Source organism: Mobula hypostoma, chromosome 6, assembly GCF_963921235.1.
Source record: "Mobula hypostoma chromosome 6, sMobHyp1.1, whole genome shotgun sequence".
NCBI classification, from domain to species: domain Eukaryota; kingdom Metazoa; phylum Chordata; class Chondrichthyes; order Myliobatiformes; family Myliobatidae; genus Mobula; species Mobula hypostoma.
Window position 1 is genome coordinate 132,994,749 of NC_086102.1, and position 23,220 is coordinate 133,017,968.

Genomic DNA, 23,220 nt, shown 5'->3' on the forward strand with positions numbered 1-23,220 from the left:
CTGCTAAGTAGACGGATCAGTTTTCTCTGTGGGCGGGCTTTACAGTCGACCTCAAAAATAATGACAGTGTTGCTCGCTGCACTGTTTGCAACAGTGACTTTTCTATTGCCCATGGTGGGTTAAAATGTAAAAGACATGTTGACGTGAGTTTAACAGGTGTCATTACAGCATAGCTAACGTCATCTAAACTATCTGGCTAGCTGCTAAGGAGCTCGCTATTGATGTCCTACGTGATGAGGCCAAACTCCCTGTAGACTTGCTTAAAGTTGTAATAGAATAAACATGATAATATAATATAAGTACATATTTTAATGTCACATTTGCTGCATATACCCAACTTGGTTTACAGATTAGACAAAATCATTAAACAAAGTATTACACGCACCCTTGGTGGTCGACGGGCGGGGGGATATGGTGTTGCGGGGGGGGGGGGAGTGTGCTTCCTCCCTGAAATGGTGGTGGTACCTCCCTGAGATGAGTTTTTGCAGGGTGGGATGTCTGTGTAAGAGATCAAGTTTTAAAAGCAGAACTTGACCTGCAAGAAAGATGATGTAAAATCCATGAAGCTGCAAAATGGTGAAAATTGTGTGAAGCAAAGAAGATTCAATTGAAACTGTTTAAGTAAAACATCTTAATGACAAGAGCTCTATCAGTTTCCCTTCTGAAAGGCTGTAGGAGGCTTCATCTAGTTTTGTTAGAAAAACTCAATTGTATTCTTAATTTTATCAGACACTTGGAAATATAAACACACCCTGGAAGGCAGGATATTTTGTGCACAGATGTGCAATTACCATTGCAGTATTTAAGACAATATCAAAAATAGACCAGAAACACATAACTGCTCATCAGTACTCACTTGTTTCTCTTCCTGGTTTTACGTGAAAGTTCATTGTTTGGTCCACTGTACAAGTTGTACACTTCAGAGATACTCTGCTGGGTAAAGGTGGTTTCTGAATCTGTACCAAACAGTAAATTTACAATTAAATATTGTTCACAGTCTATTCTCCTTTTATTATTTATCATTTTGTTCTGTAGCTTCCTCAGACTTCACAAAGGCAACTAGCTAGCTTAATATCACTTGTGATGCAGATTCAGAGACCCAAAACGTTAACTGTTTTTCCTTCCCTACAGTATGCTGCCCAACCTGCTGAGTGTTTCTAGTTGTTTTTCATACAAAACAGACCTGAGTTCAGAATAGTCTTCAGAATTTGCAACAGGTATTCACACAGAATAGGAAACTACATCTGACACAGACATAAGAGGAAAAGGAAGGAAGAGCAACAACTTCATTTTTTTTAGACTGGATCCTCAAATATCCTCAATCACACTGCAATTTCTTGCCTTAGCACATAATCTAACCACCTTGCCACCACAATGCATTTTGCCACCTTATGACCTGTTGAATATTTGGCCAAACAGTTGGATGGAAGAACAAATCATCTGCAGGAGGACGCGTGTGGGGATTGCACTAATGAGTGTAGTCCAGAGGCACAGTAAGTTTACTGATAATTTCCACATGGAATTTAATCTTAGAACACTACAAGATTCCAGTCAACCAGAAGCCCAAAAACATTGAGATAGATTGCTTTTCAAGACTGTCAGTATTTCAGTGGCTATGTCTACAGCTTTGATTACTTGAGCCAACACTGAATCCCTGAAGAGACCTGCAGATGATGCAACCGGCAGCTTGGTCATCTCTGAGGCTGAAGTATGCTGATGTTTCCAATGGGTGGACAGTTGCAAGGCTGCAGGACTGGACGGCATCCCAGGGCGAGTACCCAGGATGTGCGTGGCACAACTGGCAGGTGTGTTTACAGACATTTTTAATCTCTCCTTCTCCCAGTGTAGAGTGCCCTCCTGCTTCAAAACATCCACCATTGTCCCTGTACCTAAAAAGACCAAGGTAACATGTCTGAACGACTGGCGCCCTGTTGCACTCACCTCAATAATAAGCAAATGCTTTGAGAGGCTGATCAAGGATTACATCTGCAGGGTGCTACCACCCACACTGGACCCCCTACAATTTGTCTACCAACATAACCAATCAACAGATGACGCAATAGCCACAGCTCAACACACCTTCCTTACACATCTGGAGAAGAGGGATGGTTATGTGAGAATGCTGTTCTTGGACTACAGTTCAGCATTCAACACCATAATTCCCTCCAGTCCCGACAAGAAGCTCAGAGACTTCGGCCTTCACCCTGCTTTGTGTGGCTGGATCCTGGACTTCCTGTCAGATCACCAGAAGGTGGTAAGAGTGGGCTCCCTCACCTCTGCCCCTCTGACTCCCAACACAGGTTCCCCTCAGGGCTGTGTTCTAAGCCCCCTCCTTTACTCTCTGTATACCCATGACTGTGTCGCCACCCACAGCTCCAATCTGCTAATTAAATTTGCTGACAACACTGCACTGATTGGCCTAATCTCAAATAATAATGAGGCAGCCTACAGAGAGGAAGTCATCATCCTGACGTAGTGGTGTCAAGAAAACAACCTCTCCCTCAACGTCGCAAAAACAAAGGAGCTGGTTGTGGACTACAGGAAGAATGGAGACAGGCTAACCCCTATTGACATCAATGGATCTGGGGTTGAGAGGGTGAACAGCTTTAAGTTCCTCAACATAAACATCACCGAGGATCTCACATGGTCTGTACATACTGGCTGTGTGGTGAAAAAAGCACAACAGCACCTCTTTCACCAGCTGAAGAAGTTTGGTATGCCCCCCAAATTCTAAGAACTTTCTGTAGGGGCACAATTGAGAGCATCCTGACTGACTGCATCACTGCCTGGTATGGGAACTGTACTTCCCTCAATTGCAGGACTTTGCAGTGTTACGTACCCCGTAACTGGGTTGCCAAACCAGCAGAAATGGAACACTCTTTGGAGTCTGGATTACTTGGAACTAATAAAGTTTTATTAAAGAAGTAAGTAACACAGTACTCTAATCGTAAGGATATAAACGCAACAGGTTAGCAATAATAATACACACATGTACACAGAACTACGGTAATAGGAATTAAACCAAGCTCTGTCGCAGTCTAGGGGTAAAATGATCAGTCTTAAGTGATGCAGAGTTCAGTTCAGCTTAGTACAGTTTGCAGTAATCGCTGTTGTGCCGTTGGGGGGGGAAGGGGAGGGGAGGGGGAGGGGGGAGGGATGCAATTTGATTCAGGCAGACCTTTGATGTCTTCGCAGTTGGTTTTCGGGCGGACCCTTTTATGTCTTCTATCCCGCTGTGGTCACTGACTGTGACCCCTCCATTCCGGATACGACTGTTCTTCCGTGGTGAACCCGGCACCCAGGCAAGGGCGGACACACACACCAGGTTCCCACCGATCGTACCTTTACACCCTGTGAGCCTATGGTCAGTTCCCGCGAACTGGACCTCCAAACTCCCACCAACTTGTGGGGGTGCACCACTCTTTCCAGGGTCTCGTTATCTCGTGATCTCATGGTGTCCGTGCCTAGCGAACCTGCTCTTTTTATCCCCCTGCTGGGGTATCACTTATCCATCAAACTTCAAACAGTTCAGGTTCAAAATAACCGGCTGAATTGTGTTTCTTTTCCATTAATCTCTCTCTCTCTCTCCTCTCTCATTAGCATTTTGAACGTTTCTCCATTGTCTCTCTTATCTCTCTCATTAGCATCAATTGTCTGATAGCTTGGTTTGGCGTCACAGCAGAAAGTGGTGCGGACAGCCCAGTGCATCTGTAGATGTGAACTTCCCACAATTCAGGACATTTACAAAGACAGGTGGGTAAAAAGGGCCCAAAGGATCATTGGAGACCCGAGTCACCCCAACCACAAACTGTTCCAGCTGCTACCATCCGGGAAACGGTACCACAGCATAAAAGCCAGGACCAACAGGCTCCGGGACAGCTTCTTCCACCAGGCCATCAGACTGATTGATACATGCTGATGCTACTGTATTTCTATGTTATACTGGCCATCCTGTTATATATAAATTACTATAATTGCTAATTGCACATTTGAATGAAGATGTATTGTAAAGATTTTTACTCCTCACGTATTTGAAGGATGTTAAGTAATAAGGTCAATTCAATTCATTTGTGATTTAAATAACAGGAAAGTATTTGATGGAATAAAAAGTCAGAGCTATCATATTTCGTATGTCCTTATTACACAGAAAGAGGCCTTTTAGCCCACTGAGCCAATGCCAGTTCACAGAGCAATCCTATTACCACACTATAATAGAACACTGGTTTTTACCATGAATGAATTTAAGTAGCACTTTGTTCATTGAATTAATGGTAAATTCTGAAATTCATGCTTCACCAATTTCATCTTGACATAGTATGCACTGGAGTGTTTTATTGAATTTAATACAATGGTTTGGATTTCAATATGTCAGTGATGTTCTCCAACACAAAGCATGTTTTACACTTTGTTTACATTGTGCATTTCTAAGGAGACAGACCCTGCTCACCAGCTGCTGGTAGTAGCTTTCTCCTCTTCTTTTTCTTTTGAGGAGGAGCATCCTGACGATCTGGGGTAAGGGGCTCTATGCTTTCAGACTTGCGCCTTCCTGTTGAGCTCATCAAAGTGTCTGTGAGATAAGATGAAACCAAGATTTTAAAGAACATCCAAGAACTCTAATCAACATGCAGTGACAGTCCATAATCATGCGTACCCACACTGAAAGTCTCAGGCATGGTTTCCCGTGTGATGAATCTGCAATCAGGATGGTTCTCCATAACTGAGCTTTTGCAGGCTTGCTCACAGCCATTTAGTTGAGTGTAGGGTAGAGGGGAGTGGGGAAAGCTGTATCAAATACCAGTGCAATGCCTCCCTGGTCAATTTCTCCAACATCTGTTTTTTTTAAACTAATGCCGGTTCTTTTAGCTCTTTGCTTACTCTAAAAATGCAGACAGCCACAATCTTTGTAAAGTTTTCTGTTTTCTTCTGTGAAGGTGGACACAAAATAATTCTTTAATTTCTTTGTTCTTACTTCACCAATACATTTTCTCATCTTTCAATCCTTTATGGATCCATATTAATTTTTGCTTTTACTTCTTTACATTTCCATTGAAGTTCTTACAATATGTTTTTATGTTTCTTATTAGCCTTCACTTGTATCTCAAATTTTCCATGTCAATACCATAGGCCTTATTTAATGAATTCTGAATATTTCCCAGTTCCTGGATTTGCCTTTGTTTGCAAAATTAAAGCAAACTTTGATCTAATATCCTTTACTTTTCATGATTGCCACAGTTGGACCATCCAAATGATGGACATATTTGAGAAGTGCTACCTGGTTTTCCACATCAATCACCTGGGAAACATAAGTTAAATAAAATAAAATGTATTTATTTTAAGAACAAAATATGGCCTGATTCAGGTTTCATTTAAGGATTTGCCCAAAATATCTCTCCTTTGTTGACCAATATTTTGAACAACCATAATAACAACATGCACCTAATTCTCAAACAAGAGAAAATCTGCAGATGCTGAAAATCCAAGCAACACACACAAAATGCTTGAGGAACTCAGCAGGCCAGGCAGCATCTATGGAAATAAGTACAGTCGACATTTCAGGCCGAAACCCTCCAGCCTCCGTCTCCAGAGCCCTAGACTGAGCTAGAGGCCCTGGGAAAGGCCAGAATCTCATCCTGCTAGAGTCCTCACATTATTCAACCGTGTCCCAACATCTTAGCAGAAATGCAGGGGGTGCTCAGGATTACAAATATTGGGAGGATCCACTTCCCAGTAGCACAGTGAGGGACTGGCTTCATCGGCAAGTATCTGGTTAGAAGGTGGCTCACCTGGCAATTGGCACACTCCAGCTCAGAAAAAAAATGTTAAATCCTGACACTTACTACAGTGAGTGCCAGTCAGGCAATGCAGATCATTCTGTTATATACAGATGGCACCTAACTGTGCCCAACCATTCTTAATCTATTAATTATTCAAAAGACCTTGCACTTTTAGTTTTAGGTTCTCAGTCTTGGCCTCCTTTTCATAATTCATTTCAGCTTTCAAACCACTGCATGGATGGAAGATTTTACTTAACACATATATTATTATAGTACAAACAGAGCATATTCATATACTTACCTACTCCATTGCTTGTTCTGGCTTTTTTCTTTTTGGTTTTGTTTGTAGATGCATCTGCAACAGAAACAACAGCTGGGGTTAATTTGGCTTAATGCAACAATAACAAAGATGGTTACGGACTTGCTCTGGAAGACACTGCCAGCTTGGCCTATTACTTCCATGCCGCTCCTCATCAGAGCAATCCTAATCAATCCTCTTTATTTACAGGCAGTCCTACTACTAACTTTTCTCTCACATGCTGATTCACTCATCACTTGTTTACACTATGGAGTAATTTGCAGTAGCCAGTTGACCTACCAGCATGTTACTGGGGTGTGGGAGGAAATCTGAACACCTGGGGAAACTCAGGTGATTAAAAAGAGAACAAGCATACTCCTCTCTCACACAGCAATTGAGGCAAGGACTGAATCTGGCACCCTTGAACTTGTGAGATAACAACACTAACCTCTGCACCAGTGTCTTTAATGATTATTAATAAGATAAGATCAAGGTACAATGCTAGGGGACACAACATTCATAAACCTCAAGAAAAAATGCAATATTAAAAGCTTCTTCTCTTCCCCACCTTCCCCCACCCTTCCCGCTCTCCTGACTCTTAGAGCATCGTGCAGCTGACACGAGTCATTTCTGAGGTAGTTAGCTGCTGTACAGAGGAATTAGTGGTAGATTGATCTTGACAGGCTACATGATCTCCATTACCAGTAGGGGTCAGTGAGCATAATATGATACAATTCACCCTGCAGTTTGAGAGGGAGAAGTTAAAGTCAGATGTACCAGTATTATTGTGGATAAAGGGAATTGCACAGACATATCAGAAAAGCTGGTCAATGTTGATTGGAAGGGACATTAAGAGCAATGGCTGGAATTTCTGGGAGCAATTTGGAAGCCACAGGATAGATGAAGAGGAAGTATTCTAAAGGTAGGATGACGCAACCGTGGCTGACAAGGGAAGTCAAAGCCAGCATAAAAGCAGAAGAGAGGGAATATAATAGAGCATATTATTAGTGGGAAGTTAGAGGGTTAGGCGATTTCTAAAAACTAACAGAAGGCAACTTAAAAAAACCATGGGGGGGTGTAAGATAAAATATAAAGGTAAGCTAGCCAATAATATCAAATTTGACACCAAACATTTTTTCAGATATATGAAGAGTAAAAGAGAAGGGAGAGAAGATATTGAACCACTGGAAAATGATACTGGAGAGATAGTAGTGAGGGAACAAGGAAATGGTGGATGAATTGAATAAGTACTTTGCAAGTCTTCACCGTGGAAGACACTAGTGTATGAGTGTCAAGGGGCAGAAGTGAGTGTAGTGGCAGAGAGATGATGCTTGGGAAACTGAGAGGTCTGAAGGTAGACAAGTCACCTGGACCTGATGGACTACACCCCAGGGTACTAAAAGAGGTAGCTGAAGAGACTGGAGGCATTAGTAATGATCTTTCTAGAATCAATTGATTCTGGCATGGTTCCAGAGGACTGGAAAATTGCAAATGTCACTCTAGTCTTCAAGAAGGGAGGGAGGCAAGAAGAAAGGAAATTATAGGCTAGTTAGCCTGACCTCAGTAGTTGGGAATAGGTTGGAGTCACTTGTTAAGGATGTGGTTTCAGGGTACTTAGGAGGCACGTGACAAATTAGGCCAAAGTCGTCATGATTTCCTTAAGGGATAATCTTGCCTGACACATCTGTTGGAATTCTTTGAAGAATTACAAGCAAGATAGACAAAGGAGAATTGGTGGATGATGAGATTTGAATTTTCAGAAGGCCTTTGAGAAGGTGCTGCACATGAGGCTGTTTAACAAGAGCCCAGCGTATTGCAGAACAGATACTAGCATAGATAGAACATTGGCTAATTGACAGAAGGCAAAGAGTGGGAATAAAGAGATCCTTTCCAGATTGGCTGCCAATGTATTCCACAGAGGTCTGTGTTCGACCATTACCTTTTACCTTGTATGTCAATCATTTGGATGATGAAATTGGTTGCTTTATGGCCAAGTTTGCGGACAATACAAAGGAAGGTGGAGGTGCAGATAGTGTTGAGGAAGCAGAGAGGCTGCAGAAGGATTTAGGCAGATTAGCAGACCGGGCAAAGAGGTGGCAATTAGAATAGTGTTGGGAAGTGTATGGTCATGCACTTTGGTTTGGTAAAAGGATTAAAAGCATAGATTATTTTCTAAATAGGGAGAAAACTCAAAATTCAGAGGTGCACAGGGATTTGGGAGTCTTCGTGCAGGACTCTCTAAAAGTTAATTTGCAGGTTAAATTGGTGGTGAGGAAGGTGAATGCAATGTTAGCATTCAGTCCAAGAGGGCTAGAATATAAAAGTAAGGATGCAATGCTGAGGCTGTATAGGCATTGGTGAGCCCTCACTTGGAGTATCGTGAGCAGTTTTGGGCCTTTCATTGGAGAGGGTTCAGAGGAGGTTCGTGAGAATGATTCCGGGAATGAAAGGGTTATCATACGAGCAGCGATTGAAGGCTTTAGGTCTGTACTCACTTCAATTTAGAAGAATGAAGGGGGAAATCTCATTGAATCTTAATGAATGTTGAAAGGCCAAGATAGACTGGATGTGAAGAGAACGTTTCCTTTGGTTGAGGAGTCTAGGACCAAAGAGCACAACCTCAAAATAAAGAGATTTCTATTTAGAAAAGAGGATGAAGAATTTCTTTGGCTAGAGGGTGGTGAATCTGTAGAATTCGTTGCCATAGAAGGCTGTGGAGTCCAGGTCACTGGGTGCATTTAAGGTAGAGGTTGATAGGTTCTCGATTAGTTAGGGCATGAAAGGTTATGGGGAGCAGAGATGGCATGAGAATGGGGTTGAGGGGAAAATGGCTCAGCCAAAGAAATCTGAGAATGGTTTCTCTGATTATAACCACAGAGCCTTCCATGGCCATATAGCTACCCCCAGATGGCTGAGATGTCTTTTCTCAAATCCTTTTTCTTTTTTGCCTTTGATTTCCAATCCTTGTCTGTAATGTCTCATAAATGTGACTTTGATGCTCAGTTGCAAAGCAAACTGGGAGACTTCTGTTTTCAAGCAATTCTTTCTTTGTTACTGAACCGCTGTTTTTGAATAAGCAATATTTTTTTTTCAGTACAACTGAGGCAAAAGAAAACCAGAGTGTCCAAAATCTTTGGGTTAATTTGGCTACAAAACTAGCCAGGCCCTTGGAGTAAGTTAATCACTATTAATGATTTCTCTAATATTGTTCATTTGCAAACATTCAAGCAAATTCCAAAAAGTAAACCTATTCTTTTGGAAGCAAAGGATGTTTTGAAAAGTTTTGACTGTTTTTAAACTTTAAAATACTGTCCTTAAATAGAACTACAAAATAGAACTACACTAACACTGTAAAGTGAGTCTTTATTAGTTATCTTCATGAAATAACAACTTCTAACTGCATTCACTATTATTATTCAAATATATGAGGGATAGTTATATGAACAATTTTTTTAAAATTAGTTGCATGAGTGAAAACGTAAAACTGACTTCCAGTTAAAAACACTTGAAAGAGGAGTAAAGAATCGAAGAAACCAGAGTTTATTGTGCAATTTGCACTGAAAGTGCCAACTGCCAATATTTTATTTTGGTTATTTATTGCCCCTTCAGACAAAACCTCCTACAGAAGTACTGAAGAAGTTCCCAGTCAATCTTTGTTAGTTGGGCATTGGGCAATTCTTCACACATTGGATGAGAAAATGAGCTTCAGCAGGCATTGAACCATGACAGTCAAAACCAATTACATTTTAATCGGTGTGACTCTGTACAAATTTCCACAGTAGCGTTTTTGCAACAAAGAGCAGTAGCAGCTCAAGTCAATGGCTTTCCAATGCCAATTATAATGTAATACCCACACAGCAGCTCACTATAAAAAGATATCAGTAAATATCAAAAGCAACGGAAGTGGCAAGTTCAAATGAGGCCTACCTTTAGTTTTGCTGCTTCATTCCAATCAGCCCATAAAAGAAAAGCAAATAAGATAAAAATAGTATAAAACGTTGCTGAATCGACTAAACATCTTATCTGAAGTGATTCTCTTCAAGCTACCTTCCCACTATATCTCACACCCTGACACCCTCTCACCAGATCCCTCAAATTCACCTACTGTTCTTATCATTCAATCCCTCCCATCTGTCTTTTCACTTTAATAATCAACCTCAAAATATTAACCTTCCCATCAATGCACTAAGTCTGTTCACCATGATTCCAAACCTGCCTATTTCCTTACATCCTCAACTCTACTTTCCTCCATTTCTCTTATCTGAGTTTGTTCATTCTCTCTTCAGATACCCAATTATCACTGAACCACATTTATTTAAAGACCTTCCTGGTAATATGTTCTACCACTCAATTAACTCATCTTGACCAGCTTTCCTTCTCGCTCCATGATTCATTTTTAAGCCTTCTTCCATTTGCGTTATGTGTCTCTGCCTGAACCTGTACCCCTACTTTTTACTGCCACCAATATAATAAGGTGATAAAACAAGACAAAAGGAATCACCTTATCTCAGAAATGACAATCAGTTGATAAAGGCACAGTATACTTCATCACTGATTAGTGGATGAACAGATTTGGCAAATTCAATTCATTTAAAAAATTCTATCAACAGATAAAAATCAATTTTATTAATTTTTTCAATTTAATTAATTTTATATTTTCAGGATTGTGCAAAATTAGGCTGTGAGGCAACTTATCACTGACAGAACTCCATAAAAATCATAACCTAAAAAATACAGTAACTATTAATAAATCAGTAATACAACTTTTAGTTGGTTTACACTGGTGTTCATTTGGCAGTTATAAAATTGGAAAATGCAAGTATCTCCTTGGGGCATCTCCATTTTTAAAAGGTTGGTCTGATGATCAATTTGTTGATTATTGAAGTTTGTTAGTCATGGAATTTTCTTTTGTTCACCAGTGTTATTGTTATCAATAAAAAGTCATACTCTACCAGATCCAGGCATAATCTCTTTACCAAATGCATGTTTTACAGTGCCTTTATTTCACCACCTTTCTCATTCATTCTGTATTAGGCCTGAGCATGACTGAGCCCCTGGTACCTCACCAACGGTCCCTTTTTAATAGATGAACCTCAGATATTAAATATTGGTGGGCTATCCAATCCCATCCTTATTCACAAATTCAGCAACTGGGAACACTGGATTGCAGTTAGAAACATAAATTTTGCTATTTTCCCCCTCAAACCACAAATGTAGCACCACTTTCAATTGTGTTCACCGATGATCAAAACTATGACCTTCCTGCCATAAGTGACTTGAAGCAAATTCCCATAATCCCCAAGGTACGTTAGCTTAAATAACTGTACAACTTACTTTAGGCACTGAGTGCTTTTCCTCAATAGTTGATTATTTCCCCAAATCATTATCTAATGGCCACACTGTCCTATGAAATCTGTCCCTCTCAAACTGAAGGAAGGACATACGTACCCAGTCTTATTCCAGCAACATTGTACAACACCCACTCATACAATACATCCCACTTCAAGGCAGAGGGTCCACAACAAAACCCCACAGTTTAATACCTGACATTGTGTCATATTGTTCAACTGTAAATAATTTATTATTTTTTAAACTATTTACCATCACACTTGTTATTGTTATTTACTAATGGCATGGTGCTGTCCCCAAAATATTTACACCTTCATATTCAGCAGGCTTACCTTGGCAATGGCGGAAGGGCACGTGGTGGACGCTGAAAGAAAATTAAAGAACAAAAAAAAATCAATGGCACAGAAGGTGAATGTGCTATCTTCTCAGTGTCTGATAAAACCACTACAGCATCTGGTATCATCAGGGACATGCTGTCATATCTTCTCATAAAATCATGGCATCCTGAGCCCATATCAAACTGAACATCATTCAGAAACAACCTTAATATCATGGAACTTCTTACATAGGTTCAGTGAAACTCCGCTCAATCTACAACAATGAAAACAGCCTGAGTCAACATCAACACACGTACAAACGTTTGTACAAAATACTGAAAGAAATCAGCAGGTCAGGCAGCATCCTTGGAGGAAAATAAAAAGCTGACATTTTGGGTTGAGATCCTTTAGAGATAATCATATTTAAACACACAAGATTCTAAGGTTAAAGAGAGGGTGTGCAGGAGATTGATGGGATGGATGCTGAGAGGTTACTTTTCCAAGGAGGCATAGTTTCAGAATAAATGAACAGACAGGCGAAGAGGAATGACTTTTCTCAAGCCCTCTTGAATCTCTACCTCAGAGAGTCAATTCAAGGGAGAGAGTGTATTCAAAATATTTACATTTCAGCTCAGTGACTCTGCATCAGACTGGAGAAGTGTGAAAACAAACAGGTCTCCTCATTTGTCCAGTTCTGTTCAATCCTCAGCCTGAAACATGAAGTCTGTTATTCTCTCCAGAGATGCTTCCTTACCTAGAATCTCCGCAGCCAACTTAAGGGCAAATCCAACAACAGACAACAAAATACCCTGACAGAATCACAGAAAATTTATGACACCAATTCATTCAGTTCATGCCTGTGACAGTTGAAAAGAAATGACAAACTTAATTCCTGTCTCCAGCCCTAGATCTATAATCCTGCTGAACATAGCTCTACCCTATGTGCGTCCAAGAACATATGAGATGTGATGAAGTCTTCTGCCTCTAGCATAACCTCCTTGCTCTTATATTCTTCGTCTGCAATAAAAAGAGAAAGCATTCTTTTATTACATTTTAACTGCCTTACTGATCTCTCCTACTACATAAGGATCTACAGGTTTACACTCAGGAGGTCTTTTTGTTTATCCACATCACTCAATATACTTGCAAGTGATTTTATAACTGTTTCCTTTGTTGCACTTTCCTGAATATGTTACCTTAAACTTTGGGTTAACATCCATTTGCTATTTTTTAAAATCCACTAGAATAGACCAGCCATAGCTTCCTGTAGGTTAAAGCTTCCTCTTCGCTATTTACAGCCAATTTTTGCATCATCTGCACATCTTTGTCATGGCCCCAATATTGGGTAAAATTCATTAATATATGCATCCAGAAGCAAGGGAACTGACTAAGCTCTGTGAAACCCCAGCCAAAAGCACAATACCTGGTCCTTCCTGCCACTGAGGCAAATTTGGATCCAAGTTGCACCCTTCCTTGGATCCCATTTGATTTTACTTTTTTGATTTGTTTTCCATATAGGACTTTGCCAAAAGCCTTGGTAGTATCTGTACAACAAATATCATACATACCTCTCAAGGACCCTCCTTATTAGATCTTCAAATGATTCAAGGAGACTCATCACCCATGACCTTCCCTTAAGGAAATCTTACCCATGATTAATCTGCGCCTTTCTAAGTAAAGAAAAATATGGTTGTTTAAAGTGGATTCCAGTATTCAGTTCTTTGTATCTGGCCTACAGTTATCTGTTTCATCTCTTCCTCCCTTTAAAAGTTCTCCATTCCCCAGGCACCACGATTGTACATAGGGAAGATTGAAAATTATAGTAAAAAATACTCAATTTCCTTCCTTGCTTCTCTTTAGGGGCCGGGGTCTATTTCATCTGGGCCAAGCACCTAATCCATTTTGAAAAACACTCAGCCACTAATACATTCTCTTTCACTCTGTTTATGCTAACCACTATTTCATTACAACCATCACAGCTTCATCACTCTTCTGTGAATATAGTTGTAAAATATTCATCAAGAATATTCTGCCTCCACACAACCTTTAATACTCCGTCATAGGCCTTATTCTTTCCTCGGTTTATCTTTCTGTTCTTTCCTTATTAAACATCTTTGGAGTTTTTGATTTTACTTGACAATATTTAATTATACCATCCCCAACTTCATGCTTACACTTTCTATACTCTTGCACTTTGTACTTAAGCTCTTCTTATCTTCTCTCTGACAAGTTTCAATATTAGATTAGATTATGAGGACACTCAGTCCTCGTTTATTGCCATTTAGAAATGCATGCATGCATTAAGAAATGATACAATGTTCCTCCAGAGTGATATCACAAAAAAAAGAGGACAAACCAAAGACTAACACTGACAAGACCACATAATTATAACATATAGTTACAGCAGTGCAAAGCAATACCATAATTTGATAAAGAACAGACCATGGGAACGGTTAAAAAAAAGTCTCAAAGTTCCGATCGAATCCTGATAGTCCCCGATAGCAGCCGGCAGAAGGGAGAAACTCTCTCTGCCATAAACTTCCAGGCACCGACAACTGCCGATACATTGAAGCATCCGACCATAGCCAACTCTGAGTCCATCCGAAAACTTCGAGCCTCCGACCAGCCCTTTGACACCAAACACGATCTGTGCCGAGCGCTTCGACCTTGTCCCGGCCGCCGAGCAACAAGTAAAGCCAAGGATTCGGAGCCTTCCTCTCCAGAGATTCTGGATCACACAGTCACGGCGGCAGTGAAAAAGGCATTTCAGAAGTTTCTCCAGATGTTCCTCCATTCTCTCACGTCTGTCTTCATCAAATCAGGATTGTGCACGGCACCCTACTTGACAGATTACAGATATCATTCACCAGAGTGGCTGCGCAAGCTGCGTCACGCCGCCATCTTCTCCTCCTGTTTCCCCTTTTTCCCCTAATGCATCTCAACTACCAGAGAGCTGTTTATCCATCACTCACATCCTTTTCCTTTGATGGAACTTGTTAACTCTGGATTGATTTATCTTCTCATAACTGTTTAATAGAGTTCATTTTCCTGTTGCCCTTCAGTCTAGTAAAATGGCTTTACATACAATTAGAACTTGAGTCTTTTTCATTCATCTCTCACTTCTTATGAATTCTGAGCACTAACAAAAAAAAGCCACACCATGACATTTTTTCCATCAGCCTTGATCCATTCCCTAAAGCGAAATATAGAATCGTACACCCTCCTTATTACAGACCAAATAAAAAGTTCACTTGAATGTATTTAGAAATTCCCTTCCACAGGCACTGCCTGACTTGCGGAGTTCCTCCAGCATTTTGTGGGTGTTGCTTAGAAATTCTGTGTTTCCTATGCCTTCTCACCATTACTGTATTAGAGATAACACTGAGGTCATTAATTCCCCTCAAGCCTTGTGCTTTTGTATTTGTCAGCAATAGTATTTTTCTATTTTTCTCTCTATTGGAAGGGCTATGGTAAATCCTCCAGAACCTCCTTTTTTGTTCTTTGGTTCAAACCATTGTAACTTCCTTTGAGAGTGACATCAACAACTTCAATGTCCAAATAAATTTATCAAAGAACATATATATCACCATATACAACCCTGAGATTCATTTTCTTGCAAGCATACTCAGTAAATCCAATAACCAGAATAGAATTAAAGAAGTGCCGCATCAATTGGGTGTACAACCCGTGTACAACATGCAACAAAATGTGAAAATACAAAAAATAAATAATAATAAAGCAATAAATATTGAAAACATGAGATGAAGAGTCCTTGAAAGTGAGTCATTAGGTTGTGGGAACATCTCAGTGATGGGGGCAAGTGAAGTTGAGTAAAGTTATCTCCTTTGATCCAAGAGCCTGATGGTTGACAGGTAATAACTGTTCCTGAACCTGGTGGTGTGAGTCCTGAGGTTCCTGTACCTTCTTGATGGCAGCAGCAAGAAGACAGCACCTCCTGGGTGGTGGGGGCCCCTGATGACGGATGCTGCTTACTGTGACAATGCTCCATGCAGATGTGCTCAATGGTGGGGAGGGCTTTAGCCATGATGAACTAGTCCATATCCACTACTTTTTGTAAGACTTTCCGTTCAAGGGCATTGGTGTTTCCATACCAGGCTGTGTTACAGCCAATCAATATGCTCTCCACCACATATCTATAGACATTTGTCAAGGTTTTAGATGTCATGCTGAACCTTTGCAAACTTCTAAGGAAGTAGAGACATTGCCAAGCTTTCATTGTAACTGCACTTGCATGCCATGCACAGGACAGGTCCTCTGAAATAACAACACCGAGGAATTTAAAGTTGCTGACCCTCTCCATCTCTGAACCCCCAATGAGGACTGGCTCATAGACCTCTAGTTTCCTCCTCCTGTAGTCAATAACCAGTTCCTTGATCTTGCCAACATTGAGTAAGAGGTTGTTGTTGTGGCACTACTCAATCTCCTTCCTATATGCTGCTTCATCACCAGATTTGATTCGGCCCACCACAGTGGTGTCATCAGCAAACCTAAATATGGCATTGGAGCTGTGCTTAGCCACAGTCAAAAGTGTAAAGCAGGTAGTGCGGAGAGTTAAAGCACACAGCCTTGAGATTCACCTGTACAGATGGAGACTGTGGAGGAGATGTTGTTGCCAATCCAAACTGACTGGGCTCTACAAGTGAGGAAATCAAGAATCCAATTGCACAAGGACGTATTATGGCAACGTCTTGAGCTTTGATTAGTTTTCAGGGGACGATAGTATTGAATGCCAGGCTGTAGTTGATAAAGAGAATTCTGATGTATGCATCTTTGCTGTCCAGATGTTCAGAGGTTCAATGAAGAGCCAATGAGCGGGAATAAGCCAATGTGCTGATAGGCAAATTGGAGCACATCTAATTCATTTCTCAGGCAGGAGTTGATATGCTTCATATGTTTTGAAGGATTTTCATTTGAAAATCCTTCAAAAATAATATTTGTTTGACAAAAATTGCCGAACACACCCCTTTTAAAAAAAAATCATCCTCTTATCTGAAAACACTCAAAAAGGAAACTTTAAACTTTCTTGGCCATAGCATTTATGTGGTTGACCACTTCAGGCTATTGGTGATGTTCACTTCTATGAACTTGGATTTTTTGATCATCTCAACTTTAGCACTGTTTACATACCCAACCTCCTGAAGCCAGTGACTAGCGAATTTGTTCTGTTGACAGTGCAGAACGAATGCTGTCATACACCAGGTCACTCAGTTTTCTTTCTCCTGTACTCCTGAGTCGCCGCCATTCAATATACAGCCTTCTATGGTGGTATCATCTACAAGGTTGTTGATGAAGTTAAGCAGAATCTGGCCATGCAGTTGTGAGTGGACAGGAAGCCGACTGGGGGCTGAGGACATTGCAGTTGGATCTGACTGTTAAATTCTTAGATTACACTGTCTAATTGTTATTTTCTTCGCGGTTTAACAACTAATTATCTGCTTGTATTTCAAGTAGCTCTTATATGCATGTAACAGTTTAATATGCCTCCTAGAAATCATAATATGTATATGCGGGGGGGGGCATCACGTGATGACGTGGGATTGAGACGTGTAAATCCAGCTCTCCCGCAACAAATCAGTAAAGTACCGTTTAAACAAAGTTAATAAATATTTTCTGAAAACTATTTATAAACTTTGTAAGACTACTTTACGATATGCCTCCTAAACCACAGCAAAAGTCGTCTGCTGTTGCGAAGCAGCTGTGAGGGGGGAAGAAAAAAGGGCCTACTGCAACGATGGAGCCTCGGACTCAGGTTGGATCTCCTTCGGTAGAACAGGGAGCAATGGCGGTGGTAACGGGTTCTTCGAAGAAGGCACCGGAAATGCGCATGCGCAAAGAAGAGCGCATGCGCAAATCGACACAACGCAAACTACAAGAACCGACAGCCACTGCAATTGAAAATGACTCAGAGTCAGAATTGGATTCTGCAGAGAACACAGATGAAGAAGAGGAGGAAGAATTGGAAGCGATTGGAAGTAAAGGAAATGATAGAGACATAAGAGAGGCTATATTGCAATTAACGGCTGAACTAAGAAAAGTAAGAGAAGAGCTTAGAGGTACGAAGATGTGCTATAATAAAGTTATGGAAAGACAGGACAAAATGGATAAGAAGCTTCAAAAGATGGAAGGAGCAATGGGGCATATGAATGATAGAGTGGAAAAAACAGAAAATGATTTGCTTGTCTGGAACTTGGAAAGAAATCGACTCTTGGAGAAAGTGGACATGTTGGAAAATTTCAGTAGACGTAATAATATTAAAATTGTTGGTCTTAAAGAAGGTACGGAGGGAGAAAAACCAATAGAATTTTTTCAAAAATGGATCCCGGATGTTTTGCAAATGGGAGAGGAGGTTCGACCAATTGAAATTGAGCGGGCACATAGAGCTCTAAGACCAAAACCAAAAGATGACCAATATCCACGATCGATTTTAATAAAATTCTTAAGATTTCAAGACAAGGAAAGGATTCTACAGGCAGCTGCTCGAGCTGCCAAGGATAGAAAAGGGCCATTGATAATTAAAGGGAACAAAATTTTTTTTTCTACCCTGATATAAGTTATGAACTTTTGAAGAGAAGGAAGAAATTTAATCCAGTGAAAAAAACCCTATGGGATCATGGTTATCAATTTATACTGCGTTATCCTGCAACCTTGAAGATTTTTTTGCCTGGTGGAGAAAAAAGATTTTTTGATGACTACCAGAAAACAGAGCAGTTTGTGCGAGATTCTCTGAATATTCACCAGATACAAGAACAAATCCAGGGGAGTGAGATAGATTGAAGATGAAGATTGGGTTAAAGAATGGACTTGTTGGATTTTTGAAGCTGGATGAATGTATAAATATATCATTAATTATATGAGGGGGGTAAGAAAGGTTAAAACTGGAGGAATATTAGTTGGGAATAGTAACATTAATTTTGCCTATATATATATAATTTTTTTTTGTTGCGGGGGAGCTGGAAGAAGCACTGATCGATTGCTACGCTAATCATGTGTGCAAGCGTGGCTTTTGCCACGACCCGTAAAATGGAGGGGGGTAGTGTTGTGTATTTTTTCATTCACAACATTAGTGAGGGGGTATTTTGTTTTTTCTTTTTTTGTATTCTTTCTATCTTTTCTTTTTGCCTGGAAGGTTGGGGGGGGGGAAACACATAGCAACATGGTGAAGTTTAAAGAGATTCCCCAAGGAACTATGAGAGTTGAGAAGATAAGTAATGTTTTAGATTGGAGTAACTTTGTTAAGAATAATGACTAATTTATTGAATTTTTTGAGTTTTAATGTTAATAGGCTTAATGGACCAGTGAAAAGAAAAAGAATCTTAACACATATTAAAAAAATGAAGATAGATTTAGCTTTTTTACAGGAAACGCACCTAACAGAAACAGAACATCAGAAACTAAAGAGAGATTGGGTGGGAAGTGTTGTTGCGGCTTCATTTAATTCAAAAGCGAGGGGAGTAGCAATTTTGATCAATAAAACATTACCAATTAGAATACAAAATGTAATAACTGATTCTACGGGGAGATATGTGGTTATACATTGTCAACTTTTTTCTGAATTATGGACTTTTATGAAAATTTATGCACCAAATGAAAATGATACAAAATTCAAAATCCAGGGAATACTTGAGGGACAGGAGAAACCTGGAATGGCTGCTATTGATTTGGAGATAAGACCACGTGGTCAGTTTGATCAAATATGCAAGTGAATGAATGAATTAACGAGGTCAGTAAAGTTTTTACTAACCGAAAGAAATGTGAAACTTGCAATAAACTAGAAAAATAGCATCATAGAGACAGTAAAAAGCCTAAAGAGCAAATCTTTGCATTAACCGAATGAGCAAAAGAACAACACAACAATTCAATTGAAGTGCATGGTACGAGGCTCAGAAACAAACTAAAGCAATGTAAGAAATCGCAGCCGGGACCTCAAGTGGGCAGTCCTGTCAGTGACACTTTGGCGATGCTAGCGCTCTGCCTCTGGTGCACATTCCCTACAGTGAACCGCCCCTGAAAACAGCAACATCATTAAAACTCCACAGAATTAAAGCCTACATGGGACAGTCTCCCAATACAGCGCCATCACCTGAACTCCGAAGAATTACAGGATGGATACGACATGGACTCTACAGCATCCCCTAGCAACTCAAGTGAGGATAACAGCAATGAAACAATAAGATTAACAGCTATGCAACAGCTTGCTTCAATAAAGACCAAGGAAGTGAAGACACGCAGGGCTGAAGATGAAATCATTGCTAATCAAAATATTGACAAGCTAGTGGCAGATCCATCAACTATTGCTCAACCACTCAACAATCTGTTGAAGGGCAGCAAGTGCTCAAACGACCCTGTGACTCTTAGAATGAAGAACAACTAATAACATTTCAAACTTTAAAGGCGGCATTGTGTACTACATTTGCATTAAGAATCTCTGATACATTTACCCTGTACTCTATGTCAACAAGAAACACATAATGGCAGTCTTAACTCAAGAACATGCAGACTGACAGAGTCCTGTTGGTTATTACCCTACCAAAGATCTGATTCTTTACACTGATGGCTCCTCAACGACAGAGGGGAATTTGAATGGTTGTTTCTGGATGGCTCCTGGTGCAGCTTTGTCTGATTCCTGTCTTCACTGAGAAATACAGTTCTATGAAAGGAAATATTTCACACGCTCACTGATACCTTAATCATTTTTTGCCCCAATGCTGCAGGTATTTCTGTATATTCCCAGCATCTAGACAGCTCCTTCTCATTAGATCCCAAATGAATAGCAGTTCCTCACCACTTGCTTTTTCTTCATGGTGCCTGTGATTTGCAAGTCTCAGCGAGTGGTTGGCAGCTACAGTACCTCGAACTAATCCACAACTAAATCCACCTACTGGAAACATTTGGCCTGTGGGATTAGCTGGGGGACTGTTCCATGTGAAAGCAATCAGCGACAAAGGGATTTTGAAACCTTGTGGCTGAAAATAAAATGCGACACGTTGCTAAGCTCTCGCTATTCGAACTGGCATGAGAATTGTGATCCTTGCTTATGGAAGACGACATATGAAGAGCATGAGGAGAGAATCAACACTACAAATACCTCGTCCCAGCACCCCACACCTGTTGCAGCTCTGAAATCCATCCAATGTTATAACGCAAACAAATTAATTTACTTAACAAAATCAACTTAAGATTTAATTCATCTTTCACTACAGATTAGTCGGCAATGAAACTGTGTGAATTACCAATAATTTTTATCATTTTTTCCAACAGTTAAAATGTGGATTTAAGGCCCAACCTGAATTGTCCTTCAATGGGATTTCAAAGGGCAGCTAAGATTTCATTACTGTGGATCTACAATGATATGTGGCCCTAACCAGCTAAAGACAGTAAGTTTCCTTTTATAGTGAACAATCCTGAAGTTTTATGGTCACCATTACTGATTCCAGAATTTGTGATTAATTTCATTGCTCCAATAATACTATGGGTTTAAACACACATTCCTGACTATCAATTCAGCCCCAGACACTGGTAGCCAGTAATTTAATGACATTATCTCCTCTGTGATGCCATTAGCTCATTGAAATTAGGGCCGCAGTTGATTCAGTTTACCCTCAACGTTGCTGGCATTAAGAAATCTGCCCCTGTCTGTGATGTAGTGACCCCTGCTGTACATTGAACAAAGACCGAATTGGACTGAATAAGCTTGAAGATGCAGACAAAAACTTGGGTTTCAGGATCTTCCTTGTCAAGGAGAGAAAAAAAGAGGGTTATGGGGAGATAAAACAGCAGAAAATCAATTAGATATCTCTCAAAGGGGCTGGTGGAAACTCAGCAGGTTGATCTGCCTTCTTTTCGGCTGTTCTGTGTCAACAGCATCTTCATACAAGCAGTTGCTCTCCCAGCTTTTCCACTGATGGTTGACCCATTTCAGCAGATCATTCCATTATATTAAAAGGTGCCAGTTAACATCTGAGGTAGCAATCGGTCCAGCTTTGAGAATACATTACAAGTTAACCCAGGGCCACGGCTCTTGCACAGAATTTATTTTAACTTTTAATAATAAAACCTAACTTTACAGGAGATGATTCAATTGTGTAAGAAATCATGATGTTCAGAGGACAAGTGTAGAAAAATATTGATGGTCTGCTAAGTGCAGCCAATTAATGTGAATGCATATATTGGTCACAAAAATGAGTTAAATAGTTCCCTCACACCAAGCACATACAGTTTCAGTAGGGTGAACTGCTAATAAACCCTTAGATTCCCAAAGTCAAAAACCAAAGTGCCTGAGGGTCACCATACACAACCTTGAGATTCATTTTTCGGAGGCACTTACAGGAAAATAAAAAATACAAAAGAATTTAAGAAAACTATACATAAACAAAAAGACTGACAAACAACTACTGTGCAAAAGACAAATCATGGATAAACAAATAATATTGAGAACATGAGCTGTACAGTCTTTGAAAGTGAGTCTGTAAGCTGTGGAATCAGGTTAGTTGAGGTGAGTGAAGTTATTCATACTGGTTCAGGAGCCTGATGGTTATAGGGCAATAACTATTCTTGAAAGTGGTGTTGGGGAGCCAAGGCTCCTACACTCCCCACTTGGTGGTAGCGATGAGAGAGTGCATGGCCTGGATGGCGGGGGCCCTTTCATGTGGCAGCACTCCTTGTAAATGCTGTCAACATTGGGTGGGCTTTGCCTGTGACTGACTGGCAGGGCAAGGAAGTGCCATTTGAGATTTGGAGCCAAGAAATGCTAGGCAGAAGCCTGATAAGGATTCACTTCCCATGGAACAAAAGAGTATTGGGTCCTATGCAAAGAATTAAAGAAACAGGATGCTGGTGGGCCTACAGTTGGGCTGTACGACAGTGTGCTCCACCTACAACATTAACAAGTTGTGAAAGTAAATAACACTGCAACAAAACATCTGAGCAATCAGGTCCCCTAACAGTTAATGTACCTTTCCACCATTCACCATCACCACCAGACTACAAGGACCAACTACAGGACCATTATCCCCACTGTACAATCCCTGGGGCACTGAGATCAAAAGCAGTATCTTGATTCCTATTGCCCTATGTCAGAGAGAGAAGCCATTTTAACCTTAGCTCCAGGTTACTGGCTCCATCTACCCCCTTTTCCACTTTCTAAACTGATCTCCCACCAGCTGCTGTCTCCCAAATCCACTCTCCTCCTCTCTCTACCACTTGCCCACCTTATCTTGTTCTGCCCATCATCTCCCAGCCCTTGCCTTCCTCCTTTCTCTCATCGGTATATATTGGCTATCTCCCCTCTATACTCTCTGTTCAGAAGCAGGGTCCCAACCATCTCTCGGCTTCCACACATGCCGCTTGATCTGCTGAACTTCTCCAGCTCCAGATTCTAGTATCTGCAGTCTGCCTAGTGTCTCCACTGGCCATTCAATCCCTATCCAATTGTAGTTGGGGACAGACCAACAGTAAACTTTAT

The 23,220-nt window shown here is 40.5% G+C and overlaps 1 protein-coding gene across 1 annotated transcript in view; it reads right to left on the minus strand.

Moving 5' to 3' along the window:
- Positions 1-23,220, minus strand: part of tmem237b (transmembrane protein 237b) — a 48,980-nt gene that overhangs the window by 19,273 nt on the left and 6,487 nt on the right. Inside the window, exons 3-7 of the mRNA XM_063052556.1 lie at positions 11,754-11,785; positions 10,000-10,013; positions 6,076-6,129; positions 4,448-4,567; positions 857-956 (exon numbers count right to left, since the gene is read on the minus strand). Of these exons, the coding sequence (XP_062908626.1) occupies positions 857-956; positions 4,448-4,567; positions 6,076-6,129; positions 10,000-10,013; positions 11,754-11,785 (320 nt within the window). The remainder of the gene's footprint in view (positions 1-856; positions 957-4,447; positions 4,568-6,075; positions 6,130-9,999; positions 10,014-11,753; positions 11,786-23,220) is intronic.